The 18177-nt window shown below is 46.5% G+C and overlaps 2 protein-coding genes across 2 annotated transcripts in view; one reads left to right on the forward strand and one right to left on the reverse strand.

Moving 5' to 3' along the window:
* LOC123747472 (SET and MYND domain-containing protein 4) overlaps positions 1-18177 on the forward strand; it is a 94646-nt gene that overhangs the window by 26864 nt on the left and 49605 nt on the right. The gene's annotated exons all lie outside the window — the stretch shown is intronic.
* Positions 5249-6522, reverse strand: LOC138369451 (uncharacterized). Its single transcript, XM_069332698.1, has 2 exons — positions 6058-6522; positions 5249-6025 (listed from the first exon to the last, which is right to left on the reverse strand). The coding sequence occupies exons 1-2, from the start codon at positions 6520-6522 to the stop codon at positions 5249-5251; spliced, it is 1242 nt and encodes a 413-aa protein (XP_069188799.1).

The following is an 18177-nucleotide window of genomic DNA, read 5'->3' on the forward strand; positions in this document are numbered from 1 at the left end:
CCTTCCTCTTCGCCCTCCTTCCTCCTCGCTCTCCTCCTCCCTCCTCGCCCTCCTCCTTCCTGCTCCTTCCTCCTCGCCCTCCTCCTCCCTCCTCATCCTTCCTCCTCACCCTACTTCTCCTTCCTCCTCGCCCTCCTCCTCCCTTCTCACCCTCCTCCTCCTTCCTTCTCCCCCTCCTCACTCCTCCCCCTCCTCCCTCCTTCTCCCCCTCCTCCCTCCTCCTCTCCCTCCTCGTCCTTCCTTCCCGCCTTCCTCCTTACTCCTCACCCGCCTCCTCCTCCTCTCTCTCCCTCCTCCTCCTCCTTACTCCTTGCTCTCCTCTTCGTCTTCCTCCTTCCTCCTCGCCCTCCTCCTTTCTCCTCGCCCTCCTCCTCCTCCTTTCTCCTTGCCCTCCTCCTTCCTCCTTCTTCCTCGCCCTACTCCTCCTTCCTCCTCGCCCTCCTCCTCCTCCCTCTTCGCCCTTTTCCTTCCTCCTCCTCCTCCCTCTTTGCCCTTTTAATTCCTCCTCTACCTCATCCTCCTTCCTCTGCCTCGACCTCCTCCTCCTTCTTCCTCTACCTCGACCTCCTCCTCCTCCTTCCTCCTCGATCTCCTCCTCGACCTCATCCTCTTACCTGGAATTCTTCCTCCTCGACCTCTTCCTAAGAATATGAGTAAAAATGACGAATTAACCTTTATTATGACCCTGTTTCATTTTACTAAATGTAGAAATATACTTTTATATTTCTACATTTATATAAATAACAGCAATAAAAAACTACGAATATGAAACATTTAAGGTTGCCACAAGGTTTCAAATATTTTTTAGCCAACGTTTCGTGCAATACGTTTTAGAAACTTATTTACATCCACACAAAATTACGCATCTAATGCGTGAAAACAAACGTTGCCCATACTTTCCAACACTTTCCAGATACGTTGTGGCAACCTAAAACTGTTTCCTGGGTAGTAATTATATTCAGTCTTATTGAGTACTTTTTTGTTAAATTTAGACACAAGACTGTTGTATAAACAGTATTATATTTTGTAAATATACGTGACGTCTCTGATGTCACGGGATCACCCATTTTCTATTATTAAGGGCATACTGAAAGGGGATACTATGTTATTATGTGTGTGTCGGATTCTGACATAATTCCGGGGGGGGGGGGGGGGGAAGAACACAGGTCGAAGTCTCGATAAGGACTGCGATCACTTTATTCTTCTCCTTCAGAATTATAGTGCTGCTTTAATTTGAGTTTACATTGTTGTGCTGCAGTCCTTTGGGGACGTAGCGTATCGGGTGCTGGAAGTCGTTGAAAGTCTTCTTTCCTTGCCAGTTCTAAAGGAACTAATTTCTCTAAAGTTTTGAGAGTAGTGTTGCCTCGGCATTTTACTTTCACTATTCTCAAGATGCCCTGGCTGTCTGGATGAACAGAGACTATTTGACCTATAGGCCACTCTGAGCGTGGTCAGAACTATGTCACCAGGGTTCAAGTTAATTATGTTATAGGGGTTGTTTGCCCAGTAATGATACTCCCTCAGAGCTGTAAGGTATTCTCGAGTCCATACGTCATTCTACCAACTTATCACCCCTGATAGATGTTTGAAACATTGAACCAAATCACTCTCTTAGACATATGAAGGATCCTCTGGTTCCTCATTCGTAAGGGACACAAGTGTTTTGAGAGGTCTCCCATACATCAGATGAGCTGGACTTAATGGTTCACGCTGCAAAACATCATCAGAGAGGTAGGCAAGTGGTCGGTTATTAACTCGTGCTTCTATCTCTATGACTACGGTTTGAAGCTCCTGTAGGTCAATCTTTTGGCGGTGTAGGGTTTTCTGTAGAGAACGTTTCACCATACCAATCATGCGTTCATAGAAGCCCCTGTGCCATGGTGCTCTGAGAGGTATGAATTTCCACTGGCACTGCCATTGATTTAGGGCCGTGCATACCTTTGGGTGTGTCCAGATTTTCCTCAGACATGCTTCTCCTGCCACTAAGTTGGACCCATTTTCTGAGATCATTAACTTAGAACAAGATCTACATGAAGCAAACCTGCGGAAAGCCTGGAAAGCCTGTAAGAATGCTTCGGCACTCATATCGGGAGTCACTTCTAAATGGACTGCCCTTGTTGTGGCACAAGTAAAAAGACAGATATAGGCCTTTACTGGTTTCTTGTCTTTAGTGCCTGTTAATGTTAGTGCTCCTGTGAAATCTACTCCTGTAGTCTCAAAGGGACGAATATGTACAACTCGTTCCTTCGGAAGTGGAGGAAGTGGAGGAGGGCCAGGATATGGACACACTCTGGCATCGTATCTCCGGCAAATAACACAGGATTTGATTATTGACTTTACTGTCTGTCTACCTTGGGGTAGCCAGTACTGTTGTCTTAAGTCCGTGAGAGTATCTAATACCCCACCATGCAGAGTGCAGTATTTGTGTATATGAACACAATTAGTTTGCTTACAATGTGGTGACGAGGGAGCAATATTGGATTTTTTGCTTCCAGATCTATGGCAGCATGCTGTAAGTGGCCTCCGCATCTTATCAAGTTATTATTGTCAGTGTCTAACCAGAGACCCAGATCATGTTGTAGCTTCTTAGGAACATTGTCAAATTCTGTCCCGAATGTGTCTGAGCTCTTTTGACCCAGTACCTTAGGGCACTAGGGAATTTATGCTTGATTCCTATTTTCTTTAGAAAATCAAACACTACTTGGGTGACACCTATAAGTTTGTTCAGTTCAGAGTACCGAGTAGGATCAATTACCAAAGTCCGAGGTAGTTCTGGGTTCTCAGTGGGTACAGTGACATTGGTCACAATGACTTGTGGCTTTTGTTCAGGCCACTGGTCGCTGATTAGCCACTGAGGTCCATTGAACCACATCTCTGCCTTTGTTAATTGCCGTAGAGTCAGGCCTCGGGAGAGATAGTCAGCTGGATTCTCTTTAGTGGATACATATCTTAGTTTATACCCTGATGACAACTCTCGTATTTCCTTAACGCGGTTACTCATGTAAGGATTCTTACTGTTATTGTTTTTAACCCACTGTAGCACTGCCTCATTATCTGACCATACTACTGTTTCTTTAAAGTGGATGTGGCTTAAGGCCTTGATCAGATAATGAGCCAATCTTACACCTAGCAGTAAGGCTGTTAATTCCAGTTGTGGCAGTGATCTTTTCTTTAAAGGTGCCACTCTGGCCTTTGATGTGAGCAAATTGGCTTGCCCATTTGAGACCAGGTAAGCTACTGTGCCATAAGCCTTTCCTGAGGCATCACAAAATACATGTAGCTTAATTGGTTCCCTTTCATTTACTACTGTGTTCCGAGGGAACTTGACAGACTCTAGGATACTTAAATCTTTCACTAACCCTTGCCATTTTTCTTGTAGGGCAGGTGTTAGAAGATCATCCCAGCCTATCTGTTGTTGCCAACATTCCTGCATTATCAACTTCCCATTAGTTAGGATTGGACTTAATAGTCCTAATGGGTCGAAGGGTTTGCTGACTTGTGATAGCAATTTTCTCATTGTTAGGTTAGTGGTAACTGGCTCCACCGACTTAATTGTTAGTTGATTGGTTGTCGTGTTCCATTCGACACCTAGTACCTTTGTCATCTCGGGTACTTGGTAGTCGTGAAATTCAGTTGCGATCAGTTGGTTTAATTTGTCATTGTTAGAGACTGAAGACTGGAGAGGCATATTGGCTCCCATTAATTCTCGATTGGCCTCATGGTATATATCCAACAGTTTACTCTCACTGTTGGTTGTTCCTTGAAAATTATCCACATACAGGTTTTTACTAATTTCCGTCTTGTTCGGGCTATTGGACTTCTTCAAGTGCGTATCCAAGGTAGCTTGGAGCAGAAATGGTGAGGAAGTGGCGCCGAACAATACGGACGCAAACCGGTAAGTGATTAATTCACTGTTCGGATCGTTAGGATCTTTGATCCATAGAAACTTTGTGTAGTTCCGGTCTTCTTCTTGAAGACCTACCCTAAGGAAAGCCTTGCTAATGTCGGCCGTATATGCATAAGTCCCAATACGGAACTTTAACAGCACGTCGTAAAGCCTTTGTGTCAGGCTAGGGCCAGTTTGAAGGCAGTCATTTAACGAAACACTACTCTGCCTGGTCTTAGCACTGCAATTAAATACTATCCGTAGTGGGGTAGTAGCAGAATTCTTCTGTACAGGATGGTGTGGCAGATAATGTCCTTCCTTTGGGTTATCATTTGTAACAACTTCGATAAATTTGTCATTGAGCTGCTTCTGTATTATTTCATGGTACAACTTCAAGTTCTCAGGTTGTCTTTGTAAGCGCAACACCTGTGATCTTAATTGGTTTTGTGCCATAAAATGGTTGACGGGTAACTGAGGGTGATTCAGCTTCCATGGTAACCTGACCCAGTATTGATTATCTCTGTAGATAACTGAATCCAGGTATTGTTTGTAAGTCCAGTCATCATCTGGGCTAGGTTGTTCAGGGACAATGCCGAGAGTTGCCAGGTCCCATAACTTATGTACAAGGGGATCAAGCTCATCCTCAGACATGTCTCTGAGTTGCAGTGGAGACTGGTCTCCTAGTCATGCAACCATTACTGGGTTGGCATGTTGTTGGTCTACAGGTGCGGGTTGTTTTAGCCGTAATACTGGGCCTGTTAGTAAATAGCCACCTGCAGATGGTAACATGTTCATACCGTGGTGATCTTCCTTTCCTTTGATAAACTTATGGTAGACATCTGATCCCATAAGGATTCCAATATTGGAAAGGTTGTCCAATGTGATTTTATCAGCCAAATGAACTCCCTTTTCTTCCAGGAATTTGGCTGTTGTTTCTAGACCATATACATACAGGTCTGTTGGGAATCTATCTACGACCAATGCTTGTACCTTTCGTACATAACCTCCTAATCGTACTTTGGGTTGTACTACCCTGAAGGCTCGGGCTCCTGAGTCAGTCAGGAATCCTGTTATGTTTATTCGTGTCTCCTTTACAGGTGTAAGTTTCAGTGCATCTACCAACTCCTTTGATATAAAGGTCAGTTGGGACCCTTGATCAAATAATCCACGTACGGTGGCTTTGAACTTTCCATTTCTAATGATCAATTGTGCAGTAGGTAGAGCTGATTTATGATCAGACCTTGTTGAGATGACACTTATGTCAGGTAACACAGTACAAAGCTGTACTGAAGTGGTAGTTCCTTCCTCCTCCTGTGGTTTGGCAGACCTTGTTCTTGAATCCCCACAAAGTGCTGTATGGTGTTAACCCTTATGGCACCCATTGCAGAGCCGTATTTGAGTTGTACAGGTGTCGGGATTATGTGCCCTTATACACTTGGTACATCTATTTAACTCCTTGAGTCGTTTTATGTGTGTAGCACGATCGGGGTAAAGTTTGCAATAGTATATGGAATGTGGTTCTCCACAGAACACACATGGTCTCCAGACGTTAACAGCATCTTGAGGAGTCACCGATTTGGGTGACGCGTTAACTGTAGGTTTGGAGGGACCAACTGCGTATGTGCCCACACTGCCTTGTGTCCATTTTGTGGAGGGGGAAGTTGTTTTAGCTTTGTTTGGAGTGCTGTTTGTACTCTGATGTTTACTATTAGTAGTAGACGAAGGTTTAGATGTTGCTTTTCCATCTGGATTAACTGTTTGTCGTTCTATGATGGTGTGTAACCCTTCTGTAATCTCCGTTACCGTTAAGGAGGACTTACTGTATAGTACAAACAGCTTATCCAGTATGTCATTGGGTAATTTGCGTGTCATATGGACTTGGATTATCCAGTCTGACTCATCCAAGTTCACTTTATTTTTAAGGGCCTTGAGCAAGGACTCAAGCTCCAATCTAAAGGCTTGGAGTGAGACTGCTGTATTATTTGGAGGTTTAATATCTAACAACTTCTGGGTTAGAATTCTGATGGTCCTTTCTGGTTTGGCGTAATTATCTTTTAGGAGCTGTACGGCATTGTCATAATCGTCATCTGTGCGAGTCAGATTACAGACCACCTGAAACGCTTCATCCTTCAAAACACTCTGTAAATATGTAAACTTTTCGTCTTTGGTACATTGGCATTAGAATCCACAGAATCGACAAATTTGCTCCAGAAATTGTCCCAACTCTCATCCTCTGTACCAGAAAAAGTTGGGAGACTGAGTGATGGCAATTTGACTTCTGGTGCTGTCTGGTTCTGGGAAGTTGTGGCTGCAATATTTGTATTGGCCTTATGTGCGTTTATTATATCGTCAAAGTGTTGTAACCTTGCAAACATTGCATCCTCATAATCAGAGTTTTCTTGCAGTACGTCGTTCATTGTATCTTCATCAATATTGGTAAGGTTAAGTACATATTGATATTTTATCATTTGTTGCAACACATGGTGATATTTGTTCTGTGCAAGCTTAAGATAGTTTCCCAGTGCTGCATAATTAACTGGAGTTTGATTACTCAAGTCTTCACATTTGCTAATCTGCTGTGTTAAGTGACCCTTCATGCCAGTGAGGGTTACTTTTACATTTTTGGCAGTAGACATCTTGGAAGTACTTGCTAGTCGTGTAGGACTAGTGCCAGGACTATTTCTGGTACTTGAATTAGTAGAGCCACTAGTTTCCGAAACTAGAGCTACTTATCATTTAAAAAATATACACTATATAATCATACACACTATAATTTGAGTGGTAAGCCTGCATCAATGCTGGTATTCCTCAAGTTAGCCCTTCTTTATCACTCTTGGTTGGTACAGAGACAAAGGTTAACACTCAAAGGTGAAATGATTATAGTTATGGTAATATCACGTTGACAACACAACTCGGGTTGTCATACCCAGCAAACACAAATCATCTACACAACGTTCGCCTATCTCTTCCCAGAGGTGTGGGAATGATTTGCATTGAGAATGGTGCAGGAGAGCCTTTGAGAAACTTTTACTCAAAAAATCCAAACACAAAGGTTTAATTATAAATTGTTTTTCTACAATTATTTTCTTCCAAATGTAAAACAAATAGTTTTTACATGTTTAAATATAAAATTTATGGTGTTTTTTTGTAAAATTCATTAATAAATTGTGAATGATATATATTGGCTGAGTGAAACCTTTATAATCCATTTAGTTATAATTTGAACAGAAAAAAGTATTTTTCCAAATTTTCTAAAAATCGCTCTTTTTAACACAATTTGACTCCTTATGCATTCCACTAAACACTAATATCATGTTTAAATATATAATTTATGTATTATTCCCTAAGATAATTTATATAAGTTATAAAAGTTGCTGGAAAGTGGTGAGAAAGAATCTGAAAACGTTTTGTTGTCTTATATTGGCGTGTTCTTATTAACTAGAGTGAGTAAGAGTGAGCGAGAGTGGGTAAGAGTGAGTAAGAGTGAATGAAGGTGAGTGAGAGTGCCAGAGAGTGTGTAAGTGTGAGTAAGAGTGAGTATAAGTAAGAGTGACTGAGAGTGAGTAAGAGTGACAGAGTGAGTAAGAGTGAGAGTAAGAGTGACAGAATGAGTAAGAGTGAGAGTAAAGTGATTGAGAGTAAGGGTGAGTATGAGAGTAAGAGTGATTGAGAGTTAGAGTGAGAGTAAGAGTGATTGAGAGTTAGTGAGAGTAAGAGTGATTGAGAGTAAGAGTGATTGAGAGTAAGAGTGATTGAGAGTAAGAGTGATTGAGAGTAAGAGTGATTGGGAGTAAGAGTGATTGAGAGTAAGAGTGATTGGGAGTAAGAGTGATTGGGAGTAGGAGTTAGAGTGAGAGTAGGAGTAAGAATGAGAATAAGAGTGATTGAGAGTAAGAGTGAGTAAGAGTAAGAATGAGAGTAAGAGTGATTGAGAGTAAGAGTGATTGAGAGTAAGAGTGATTGAGAGTAAGAGTGATTGGGAGTAAGAGTGATTGGGAGTAAGAGTAAGAGTGAGAGTAAGAATGAGAATAAGAGTGATTGAGAGTAAGAGTGATTGGGAGTAAGAGTAAGAGTAAGAATGAGAGTAGGAGTGATTGAGAGTAGGAGTGATTGGGAGTAGGAGTGATTGGGAGTAAGAGTGATTGAGAGTAAGAGTAATTGAGAGTAAGAGTATGAGAGTAAGAGTGAGAGAGTGAGTATGAATGGGTAAGGGTGACTGAGAGTGAGTAAGAATGACAGAGTAAGAGTGACAGAGAGTAAGAGTGACAGAGAGTAAGAGTGACAGAGAGTAAGAGTGACAGAGTAAGAGTGACAGAGAGTAAGAGTGACAGAGAGTAAGAGTGACAGAGAGTAAGAGTGACAGAGTAAGAGTGACAGAGTAAGAGTGACAGAGAGTAAGAGTGACAGAGTAAGAGTGACAGAGAGTAAGAGTGACAGAGAGTAAGAGTGACAGAGAGTAAGAATGACAGAGAGTAAGAGTGACAGAGAGTAAGAGTGACAGAGAGTAAGAGTGACAGAGAGTAAGAGTGACAGAGAGTAAGAGTGACAGAGTAAGAGTGACAGAGAGTAAGAGTGACAGAGTAAGAGTGACAGAGAGTAAGAGTGACAGAGAGTAAGAGTGACAGAGAGTAAGAGTGACAGAGTAAGAGTGACAGAGAGTAAGAATGACAGAGAGTAAGAGTGACAGAGAGTAAGAGTGACAGAGAGTAAGAGTGACAGAGAGTAAGAGTGACAGAGTAAGAGTGACAGAGTAAGAGTGACAGAGAGTAAGAGTGACAGAGAGTAAGAGTGACAGAGTAAGAGTGACAGAGAGTAAGAGTGACAGAGAGTAAGAGTGACAGAGTAAGAGTGACAGAGTGTAAGAGTGACAGAGTAAGAGTGACAGAGAGTAAGAGTGACAGAAAGTAAGAGTGACAGAGTAAGAGTGACAGAGAGTAAGAGTGACAGAGTAAGAGTGACAGAGTAAGAGTGACAGAGAGTAAGAGTGACAGAGAGTAAGAGTGACAGAGAGTAAGAGTGACAGAGAGTAAGAGTGACAGAGTAAGAGTGACAGAGTAGGAGTGACAGAGAGTAAGAGTGACAGAGAGTAAGAGTGACAGAGAGTAAGAGTGACAGAGAGTAAGAGTGACAGAGAGTAAGAGTGACAGAGAGTAGGAGTGACAGAGTGTAAGAGTGACAGTAAGAGTGACAGAGAGTAAGAGTGACAGAGAGTAAGAGTGACAGAGAGTAAGAGTGACAGAGTAAGAGTGACAGAGTAAGAGAGTGAGAGTGATTATGAGAGAGTTAAGAGTGTGAGGTGTGTGAGTGTAGCAGGCCAGGGAGGCAGGATGTGTGGTCACAGGCGAGGCCTAGGCCTCGTGATCTCTAATGTTGGTTTTTATATATATGTGGGATTTTTTGTCCTGTTTCAAATTATAATTATTTAGCAGGAATGTAATAAGATATTGCACAGTATTAATGTGACAATAATATATGCATTATTTCCTTGATAATCAAACTTGTTGTTCAAAGATAATATACAATCTTTGAAGGAAACATTTTGAGAGCGCAAGCTGGCAACACTGTTCAGGTGGGTGAGAGAGACATATGGTTAGTTGTACTCAGACCTACAGTGGAGAAGGGTGTGTCCCAGCTGGCCGCCACCAGCCGCCACCCGCCGCCACCCGCCGCCCACCACCAGCCGCCGCCCACCACCAGCCGCCACCCGCCACCACCCACCACCAGCCGCCACCCGCCGCCACCCACCACCAGCCGCCACCTGCCACCACCCACCACCAGCCGCCACCCGCCGCCACCCGCCGCCACCCGCCACCACCCACCACCACCCACCACCAGCCGCCACCCGCCACCACCCACCACCAGCCGCCACCCGCCACCAGCCACCGCCACCCACCACCGCCACTCACCACCCGCCGCCACCACCCACCACCAGCCGCCACCCGCCACCACCCACCACCAGCCGCCAGCCGCCACCCACCACCAGCCGCCACCCGCCGCCACCCGCCGCCACCCGCCGCCACCCACCACCCGCCGCCACCCACCACCAGCCGCCACCCGCCGCCACCCACCACCAGCCGCCACCCGCCACCACCCACCACCAGCCGCCACCCGCCACCACCCACCACCAGCCGCCACCCGCCACCACCCACCACCAGCCGCCACCCGCCACCACCCACCACCAGCCGCCACCCGCCACCGCCACCCACCACCGCCACCCGCCACCCGCCACCACCCACCACCAGCCGCCACCACCCACCACCAGCCGCCACCCGCCACCAGCCACCGCCACCCGCCACCAGCCACCGCCACCCACCACCACCCGCCACCAGCCACCGCCACCCACCACCGCCACTCACCACCCGCCGCCACCACCCACCACCAGCCGCCACCCGCCACCCACCACCGCCACCCGCCGCCACCACCCACCACCACCAGCCGCCGCCGCCACCACCACCCACCACCACCGCCGCCACCACCCATCACCGCCGCCGCCACCACCACCCACCACCACCGCCGCCGCCACCACCCATCACCGCCGCCGCCCCCACCACCCACCACAGCCGCCGCCGACACCACCGCCACCACCCACCACAGCCGGCACCACCACCCACCACCACCACCACCACCCACCACCACCCACCACCGCCGCCACCACCAGCCGCCACAAGCCGCCACCGCCCGCCACCGCCCGCCACCAGCCGCCATCACCACCACCACCACCACCAGCCGCCATCACCGCCACCAGCTGCCACCACCACCAGCCGCCACCACCACCACCACCAGCCGCCATCACCGCCACCAGCTGCCACCACCACCAGCCGCCATCACCGCCACCAGCTGCCACCACCACCAGCCGCCACCACCAGCCGCCACCACCGCCACCACCACCACCACCTGCCACCAGCCGCCACCACCGCCCGTTGCCACAGTCGCCACCAGCCCCCCCCCACCGCCGATCGTCACCACCCACCACAGCCGCCGCCGCCCGCCACCGCCCGCCACCGCCCGCCACCACCCACCACAGCCGCCACCACCCACCACCACCCGCCGCCACCACCCACCACCACCAGCCGCCGGCGCCACCCACCACCCGCCGCCGCCGCCACCGCCGCCACCACCCACCACCACCAGCCGCCGCCGCCACCACCACCACCCACCACCACCGCCGCCACCACCAGCCGCCGCCACCGCCACCACCACCCACCACCGCCAGCCGCCACCACTCATCACAGACCCCGCCACCGCCCGCCAGACACAGCCGCCAGTGTCCGCCACCGCCGCCACTGTCCGCCACCGCCACCACCGCCGTCACTGTCCGCCACCGCCGCCACTGTCCGCCACCGCCACCACTGTCCGCCCGCCGCCACCACTGTCCGCCCGCCGCCACCACTGTCCGCCCGCCGCCACCACTGTCCGCCCGCCGCCACCACTGTCCGCCCGCCGCCACCACTGTCCGCCCGCCGACTCCACTGTCCGCCCGCCGCCTCCACTGTCCGCCCGCCGCCTCCACTGTCCGCCCGCCGCCTCCACTGTCCGCCCGCCGCCTCCACTGTCCGCCCGCCGCCTCCACTGTCCGCCCGCCGCCTCCACTGTCCGCCCGCCGCCGCCACTGTCCGCCCGCCGCCGCCACTGTCCGCCCGCCGCCGCCACTGTCCGCCCGCCGCCTCCACTGTCCGCCCGCCGCCGCCACTGTCCGCCCGCCGCCTCCACTGTCCGCCCGCCGCCTCCACTGTCCGCCCGCCGCCTCCACTGTCCGCCCGCCGCCTCCACTGTCCGCCCGCCGCCTCCACTGTCCGCCCGCCGCCGCCACTGTTCGCCCGCCGCCGCCACTGTTCGCCCGCCGCCGCCACTGTCCGCCCGCCGCCGCCACTGTCCGCCCGCCGCCACTGTCCACCACCGCCGCCACGGTCCGCCCGCCGCCACTATCCGCCACAGCCGCCACTGTCCGCCCGCCGCCACTGTCCTCCCGCCGCCACTGTCCGCCCGCCGCCGCCCTGTCCGCCCGCCGCCACTATCCGCCACCGCCGCCACTGTCCGCCCGCCGCCACTGTCCGCCCGCCGCCACTATCCGCCACCGCCGCCACTGTCCGCCCGACGCCACTGTCCGCCCGCCGCCACTGTCCGCCCGCCGCCACTGTCCGCCCGCCGCCACTGTCCTCCCGCCGCCACTGTCCGCCCGCCGCCACTGTCCGCCCGCCGCCGCCCTGTCCGCCCGCCGCCACTATCCGCCACCGCCGCCACTGTCCGCCCGCCGCCACTGTCCACCACCGCCGCCACGGTCCGCCCGCCGCCACTATCCGCCACAGCCGCCACTGTCCGCCCGCCGCCACTGTCCTCCCGCCGCCACTGTCCGCCCGCCGCCGCCCTGTCCGCCCGCCGCCACTATCCGCCACCGCCGCCACTGTCCGCCCGCCGCCACTGTCCGCCCGCCGCCACTATCCGCCACCGCCGCCACTGTCCGCCCGACGCCACTGTCCGCCCGCCGCCACTGTCCGCCCGCCGCCACTGTCCGCCCGCCGCCACTGTCCTCCCGCCGCCACTGTCCGCCCGCCGCCACTGTCCGCCCGCCGCCGCCCTGTCCGCCCGCCGCCACTATCCGCCACCGCCGCCACTGTCCGCCCGCCGCCACTGTCCGCCCGCCGCCACTATCCGCCACCGCCGCCACTGTCCGCCCGCCGCCACTGTCCGCCCGCCGCCACTGTCCGCCCGCCGCCACTGTCCGCCCGCCGCCACTGTCCGCCACCGCCGCCACTGTCCGCCCGCCGCCACTGTCCGCCACCGCCGCTACTGTCCGCCCGCCGCCACTGTCCGCCCGCCGCCGCCACTGTCCGCCCGCCGCCACTGTCCGCCCCCCGCCACTATCCGCCACCGCCGCCACTGTCCGCCACCGCCGCCACTCTCTGCCGTACAGCCTCCCCTCTCTCCGTTAGTAAATAATTATAATTGTTAGTAAATAATAAAAGAAATATAAATTATTAGATTTTTTTTACCCTTCAATTGGTTTTAATATTTAAATTGAAAATAATAATATAATATAAAATATAATAAAAATAATATAATATAAAATATAATTTAATTTCAAGAAATTTAACTTTAAACACAAAGATGTAAAAAGGGTTCAGATTATTGGCTCAAACCTTTCATAAGAGATTCATATTGGTGTATGAATGGATTATGAATGACTCATGTTAGGAGTGTAAAGTTGCCACAACATCTCAAATTAGTGTTAGATACATATGTCTTGGTTATAAGTTTTGGAAACCTATTTAAGTCCACACACAATATCGTATCTGATACGATAAAACAAACGTTTCCAATACTTTCAAATACTTTCCAGATATGTTGTGGCAACCTAAAATTGTTTGCTGGGTAAATACTGCATAAAAATATGTACTTGCTAGGTTGTAATATGTGTTCAACTCTAGACAAGTGTAAAATTCTTACCCTTACACCAGGTTAGCACAATAAATTAGACTAGGTTGCTGTACAACACCAGCCTAAAATGTCCTACCCTTGTGCAAGAATTAGTTGTAAATAAAGTGGCATGCAGTAATTGTTACAGTAATGGTGCAATATTAAAGTAATGTTTATATAAACTTATAATTACAAAACATTTATAAGTAACTTATAAGTAAAGAAGCCTCTTATCAACCTCTTGTTGTGAAAAATTACACAAATGTTCTTTTGGCACAGGCCTCAGAACAATAATAGTGCGTGTTGTAAGTTCTGTTTGCTATGAGATTGAAAAGTTAGGCTAGAAAAATGCAAATATATAGCAGTGTCTTCCTGCTGTAATTAATGTGTTGGTAATAGGTAATATTGCACTAATGTTATGTATATAGGATCTAGGTTCAAAGGACCAAACAATGTGGGGAAACTCCAGGCAGCTATTCTCTTTTTTTTTAAATTGATTTTAATAAGATAAAGCTTATCTTATTTATTTTCTTAGTAAGTAAGAATTAATTGAGTGGACTGTATGTACTTGATTAAACTGCCTGAAATTTTCTCACACAGTTGGGGGGACAATTTGTAGCTTACACCACTTTGAGATGGAACATTCTTAAACCACAAATTGTTTACCTTATTAATATAATTATATCATACCACATATGGTGGTCTAATCTACTAGTAATAATTACTAATTATGAATACTAATACTACTATAACTAAAAGGGGCTTAGCTGATCCTGTTGAAAGGGCCTGCTAAGGCTGTGTAATTGTAGCATCAATATGGGTGTGGCCCTGTGCCTCTCTGTGCTACGTAATGGCGGCTGTGGAGACTACAAGCTCTGGCATACAGCTAGGTACATTATGTGTAAGGCTCAACTGTCTGCTCAGCTTCTTGCTATTCCAAATCACAATTTACCTGTATGGGATACAAGGAGTTATTAAAAGTTCCCTAAATATATAATTACAGGTATGACATGGAATATGAGGGTGTTGAATGGGGTACACGCACTTTTGTGGGGTGTTATCCATACATCATAACCGACTACCTCATAAATGAAAAAAGTGTGTACACATATCAATCAAATATATAGTATACTTGGTAAGCCGGATACAAGATTGCTCTAGTGATAGTAGTGGTGTTGTCGTGGTAGTTTCTTGGGGCAGAGTAAGTCTATCCAAGGCGACTAGTATCACAACACTTCTGGAGCATCCACTTTGTTGTTGTTGTAGAGAGAAGAGTGAAGCCCCTTCCCTTCCGTGTACCAATGTTATTGTTGGTTCTACTTCTGAACTTAAATTTACATTAACAAGGGAGTCAAGCTACATTTTGGTGTTAGCAATTATATTCAGTCTTATTGAGTACTTTTTTGTTAAATTTAGACACAAGACTGTTGTATAAACAGTATTATATTTTGTAAATATACGTGACGTCTCTGACGTCACAGGATCACCCATTTTCTATCATTAAGGGAATACTGAAAGGGTATACTATGTTATTATGTGTGTGCCGGATTCCGACACACTCTTCTTTCACCCCAACTTATCCATCCCCTTAACCTATCTTAGTATTCCTTCACAATTCACATTCATCTATCCTCTGTGCATTTCAGAATATTGTTACACAGAACACAATTTTCACAACACAACTATTTGTTTCTACTTATTTTAGTCTTCGTAATTTCACACCTTTCCACTGTTCTTCTTTGAATAAGAATACACTGACTCATTACACAAGATCTCTATACAACTTGCCTGTATCATACTCTTTCTGTACTTTGTGAGGCAAATCTTTTTGTTACTGTATAAGTTTATTCAGCATGTACTCCTTCCACTTAATAAATCTTAGATTAGGTAATGTGACTTCCACGTCTCGTTCTCTCATCACAAATATCTTTTCGGTTTCACAAGTTCTTAATACAAACCTTATTCTCACCCAGAAGGTGTTCTTGGTCATATTAGAAACTCTTGTGCGCATAAGTGCTGTTCCTAGTATTCTTACAAAGTTCAGTACTTTACTCTACTCACTATGTTAAGAAGAATACAGAGCTTCTCAGATTTCCCTCCTTTGCATGTTTGAATACCATACATTGGGTAGATAATCACATCTTGGTTAGAAACATAACGCTCACTAGATGTCTCTAAGGTATACAAACGTTCGCTCATTCCCCAATTTCAAACACAAAATACTGCGTTCACACTTTTACACGCACTAATCACAACTCACCAAATTAACCTAACCGATTATAGTGTTAATTCGTCATTTCACAACTATCCTCTGACCAACTGTGAATATCAATACAGCATATCATCACTCATCAAAACTTTCACCTAAATCTCTACCCAAGTATTTCTGTCTGTATCATTCCCCCAATATCCTGTTTATATATATGGATATATGTATAGTTACAGGGATGGATAGATATGCAGACAGATATATGGATAGAGAGGTGATTAGGTAGATGATACACAGATGGATATATGGTTGGATATATAACTTTCATAAGTAGATGGATGGATAGGGAAGATGGATGAATATGTGGATAAAAAGATACATGGATAGAGAGATGGACTGAAAAAAATTCAAAAATTTATTTGGCTCATTAGGGTAATCAGTTTCCACCTGTGCCCCCTTGTGGAAACCTGTTAAATATATGTCTATCTACCCTGTCAATTCCTGAGAATTTTGTAAGTAGTTATCATGTCTCCTCTAACTCTTCTGTCTTCCAGTGAGGTGAGCAGCAATTCATACAGCCATTCCACATAACTCATACCTTGTAGTTCTGGAACTAGTCGAATGGCATACCATTGTGCCTTCTCCAACTTCATCTTTTGCTTAACAAAGTATGGACTCTATTCTGGAGCAGCATATTTTAGTATTGGTCTTTCATATGTGCTCTACGAAGTGCTAAAGGATTCCTTACACAAATTTCTAAAGGCAATTCTGATGTTAATCAGTCTTGCATGCATCACATGATATCAGTTTTATGTGGGCTTCAGGAAATAGGTTCGGTGTGATATCAATTCCTAGGTGTTTCTCTGTCGGTTTCATAGAGGACTTTGTCTCCCATTCGGTGCCTTTTGTATGGCTTTTTACTCCCTCCACCTAGCTCCATTACTTTATATTTTCATGAGTTAAACTCTAGTAGCCATTTATTGGACCATTCCATCAATTTGCCCCAGGTCGTCTTGTACCCTCTTGGCATCTTTTTGTGTCAATCCTCATAATTTTTACATCATCAACAAACAGTGATAGGAATGAGTCTATTCCCTCCAGGAGATTGTTTATATATATAGAGCAGTATAGGTCCAAGTATTGAATCCCTTTGGAAATCTACTAGTGACGTCTCGCCACTCTGAAACCTTACCCCTTAGAGTGACTTGCTGTTTTCTGTTGCTTAGGTACTTCTTCGTCAACTGGAGAACCTTCCTTGTAGTTCCTTCCTACATCTCCAACTTATGCACCAGTTTCTCATGGGGTACTGTATCAGAGACTTTCCAGCAATACATAAGTATGCAGTCTGTTCATCCTTCTCTTTCTTGCCTAATTGTTGTCACCTGGTCATAAAATTCTATTGCACATTAGGCAAGATTTTCAATCCCTGAACCCATGCTAGTGATGCATTACCAAATATATTTTCTCCAGATGTTCTATTTGTTTATTTCTCACAATTTTCTCCATCACCTTGCATGGTATCCAAATAATAATAATAATAATAATAATGATAATAATAATAATAATAATAATAATAATAATAATAATAATAATAATAATAATTTATTCACAATAATGTACAGTGGGTTGTGAGATTACATTAGATTAGAATTTGTACATTCATTCGAAACCACTAACACGCTTAGCGTTTTGGGTTGGTCCCAAACCAACCCAAATGATATTTAACATATCATGTAAGATGAAAAGGTACATAGGAGCAAGCGTTTATATCAACAAATAACTACAATATAAATTGACAGAAGCGCTTACACTAGTCTATTTAGTCTTTAGTCTTAAGTACTAATATTGGGGAAGTTGGGTAGCATAATTTACAGTGTGAGTTTGAAGCACAAGGTAGAAAAAACTACAAGGATGAAACTTGGTACTTTTTGGTTTAATTATTGGATAGGTCATAGGTTGGATTTTATTTTTTAATTAGTCAGGGAGTAAGTTCTAAAGAGTTGGTCTTTTTATTTCCATGGAATGTTGTCACATATTTAGTTCGATTCTGGGAATATAAAAGAGACCTTTTTTCTGGTGTGGTGCTCATGGGTTCTATTACGTCTATCAAAGAAAAATTTCAGATCAAGGTTAGCATTTAGGAACAAGGTTTTGTGCATGTAAATAGCACATGAGAATGTGTGGAGTGAGTGTATGTTTAGCATGTTATGGGACTTAATCAGAGCAGAGGGCTGTATGTTGTCTGAAGACAGAGTTTGTTATTGTTCTGATAGATTTTTGCTGAGTGATGATGGTCTTGGGGTAATTTGCAGTGGTTGAACCCCATGCACAGATACCATATATAAGATAAGGATAGATTAGTGTGTAGTATAATGAGAGGAGAACAGAGTGGGGAACATAATATCTGATTTTAGAAAATATACCTACCGTTTTTGAGACTTTTTTAGTTGTGTTGTATGTGGATGCTGAAGTTCAGTCTCTTGTCTATGTATAGGACAAGGAACTTTCCCTCATTTTTATTGCTAATGGTAACATTTGTCTACCTGAAGTTGAATTTTATTTCATGATTTACTACAAAATAAAATATAGTAAGTCTTTTCTATGTTTAGTGTGAGTTTGTTGGTTGACATTCATGAGTGGCCTTTTTTTTAATTCATTATTAACAATA

The sequence above is a fragment of the Procambarus clarkii genome, chromosome 28 (assembly GCF_040958095.1).
Source record: "Procambarus clarkii isolate CNS0578487 chromosome 28, FALCON_Pclarkii_2.0, whole genome shotgun sequence".
Lineage (NCBI taxonomy): Eukaryota > Metazoa > Arthropoda > Malacostraca > Decapoda > Cambaridae > Procambarus > Procambarus clarkii.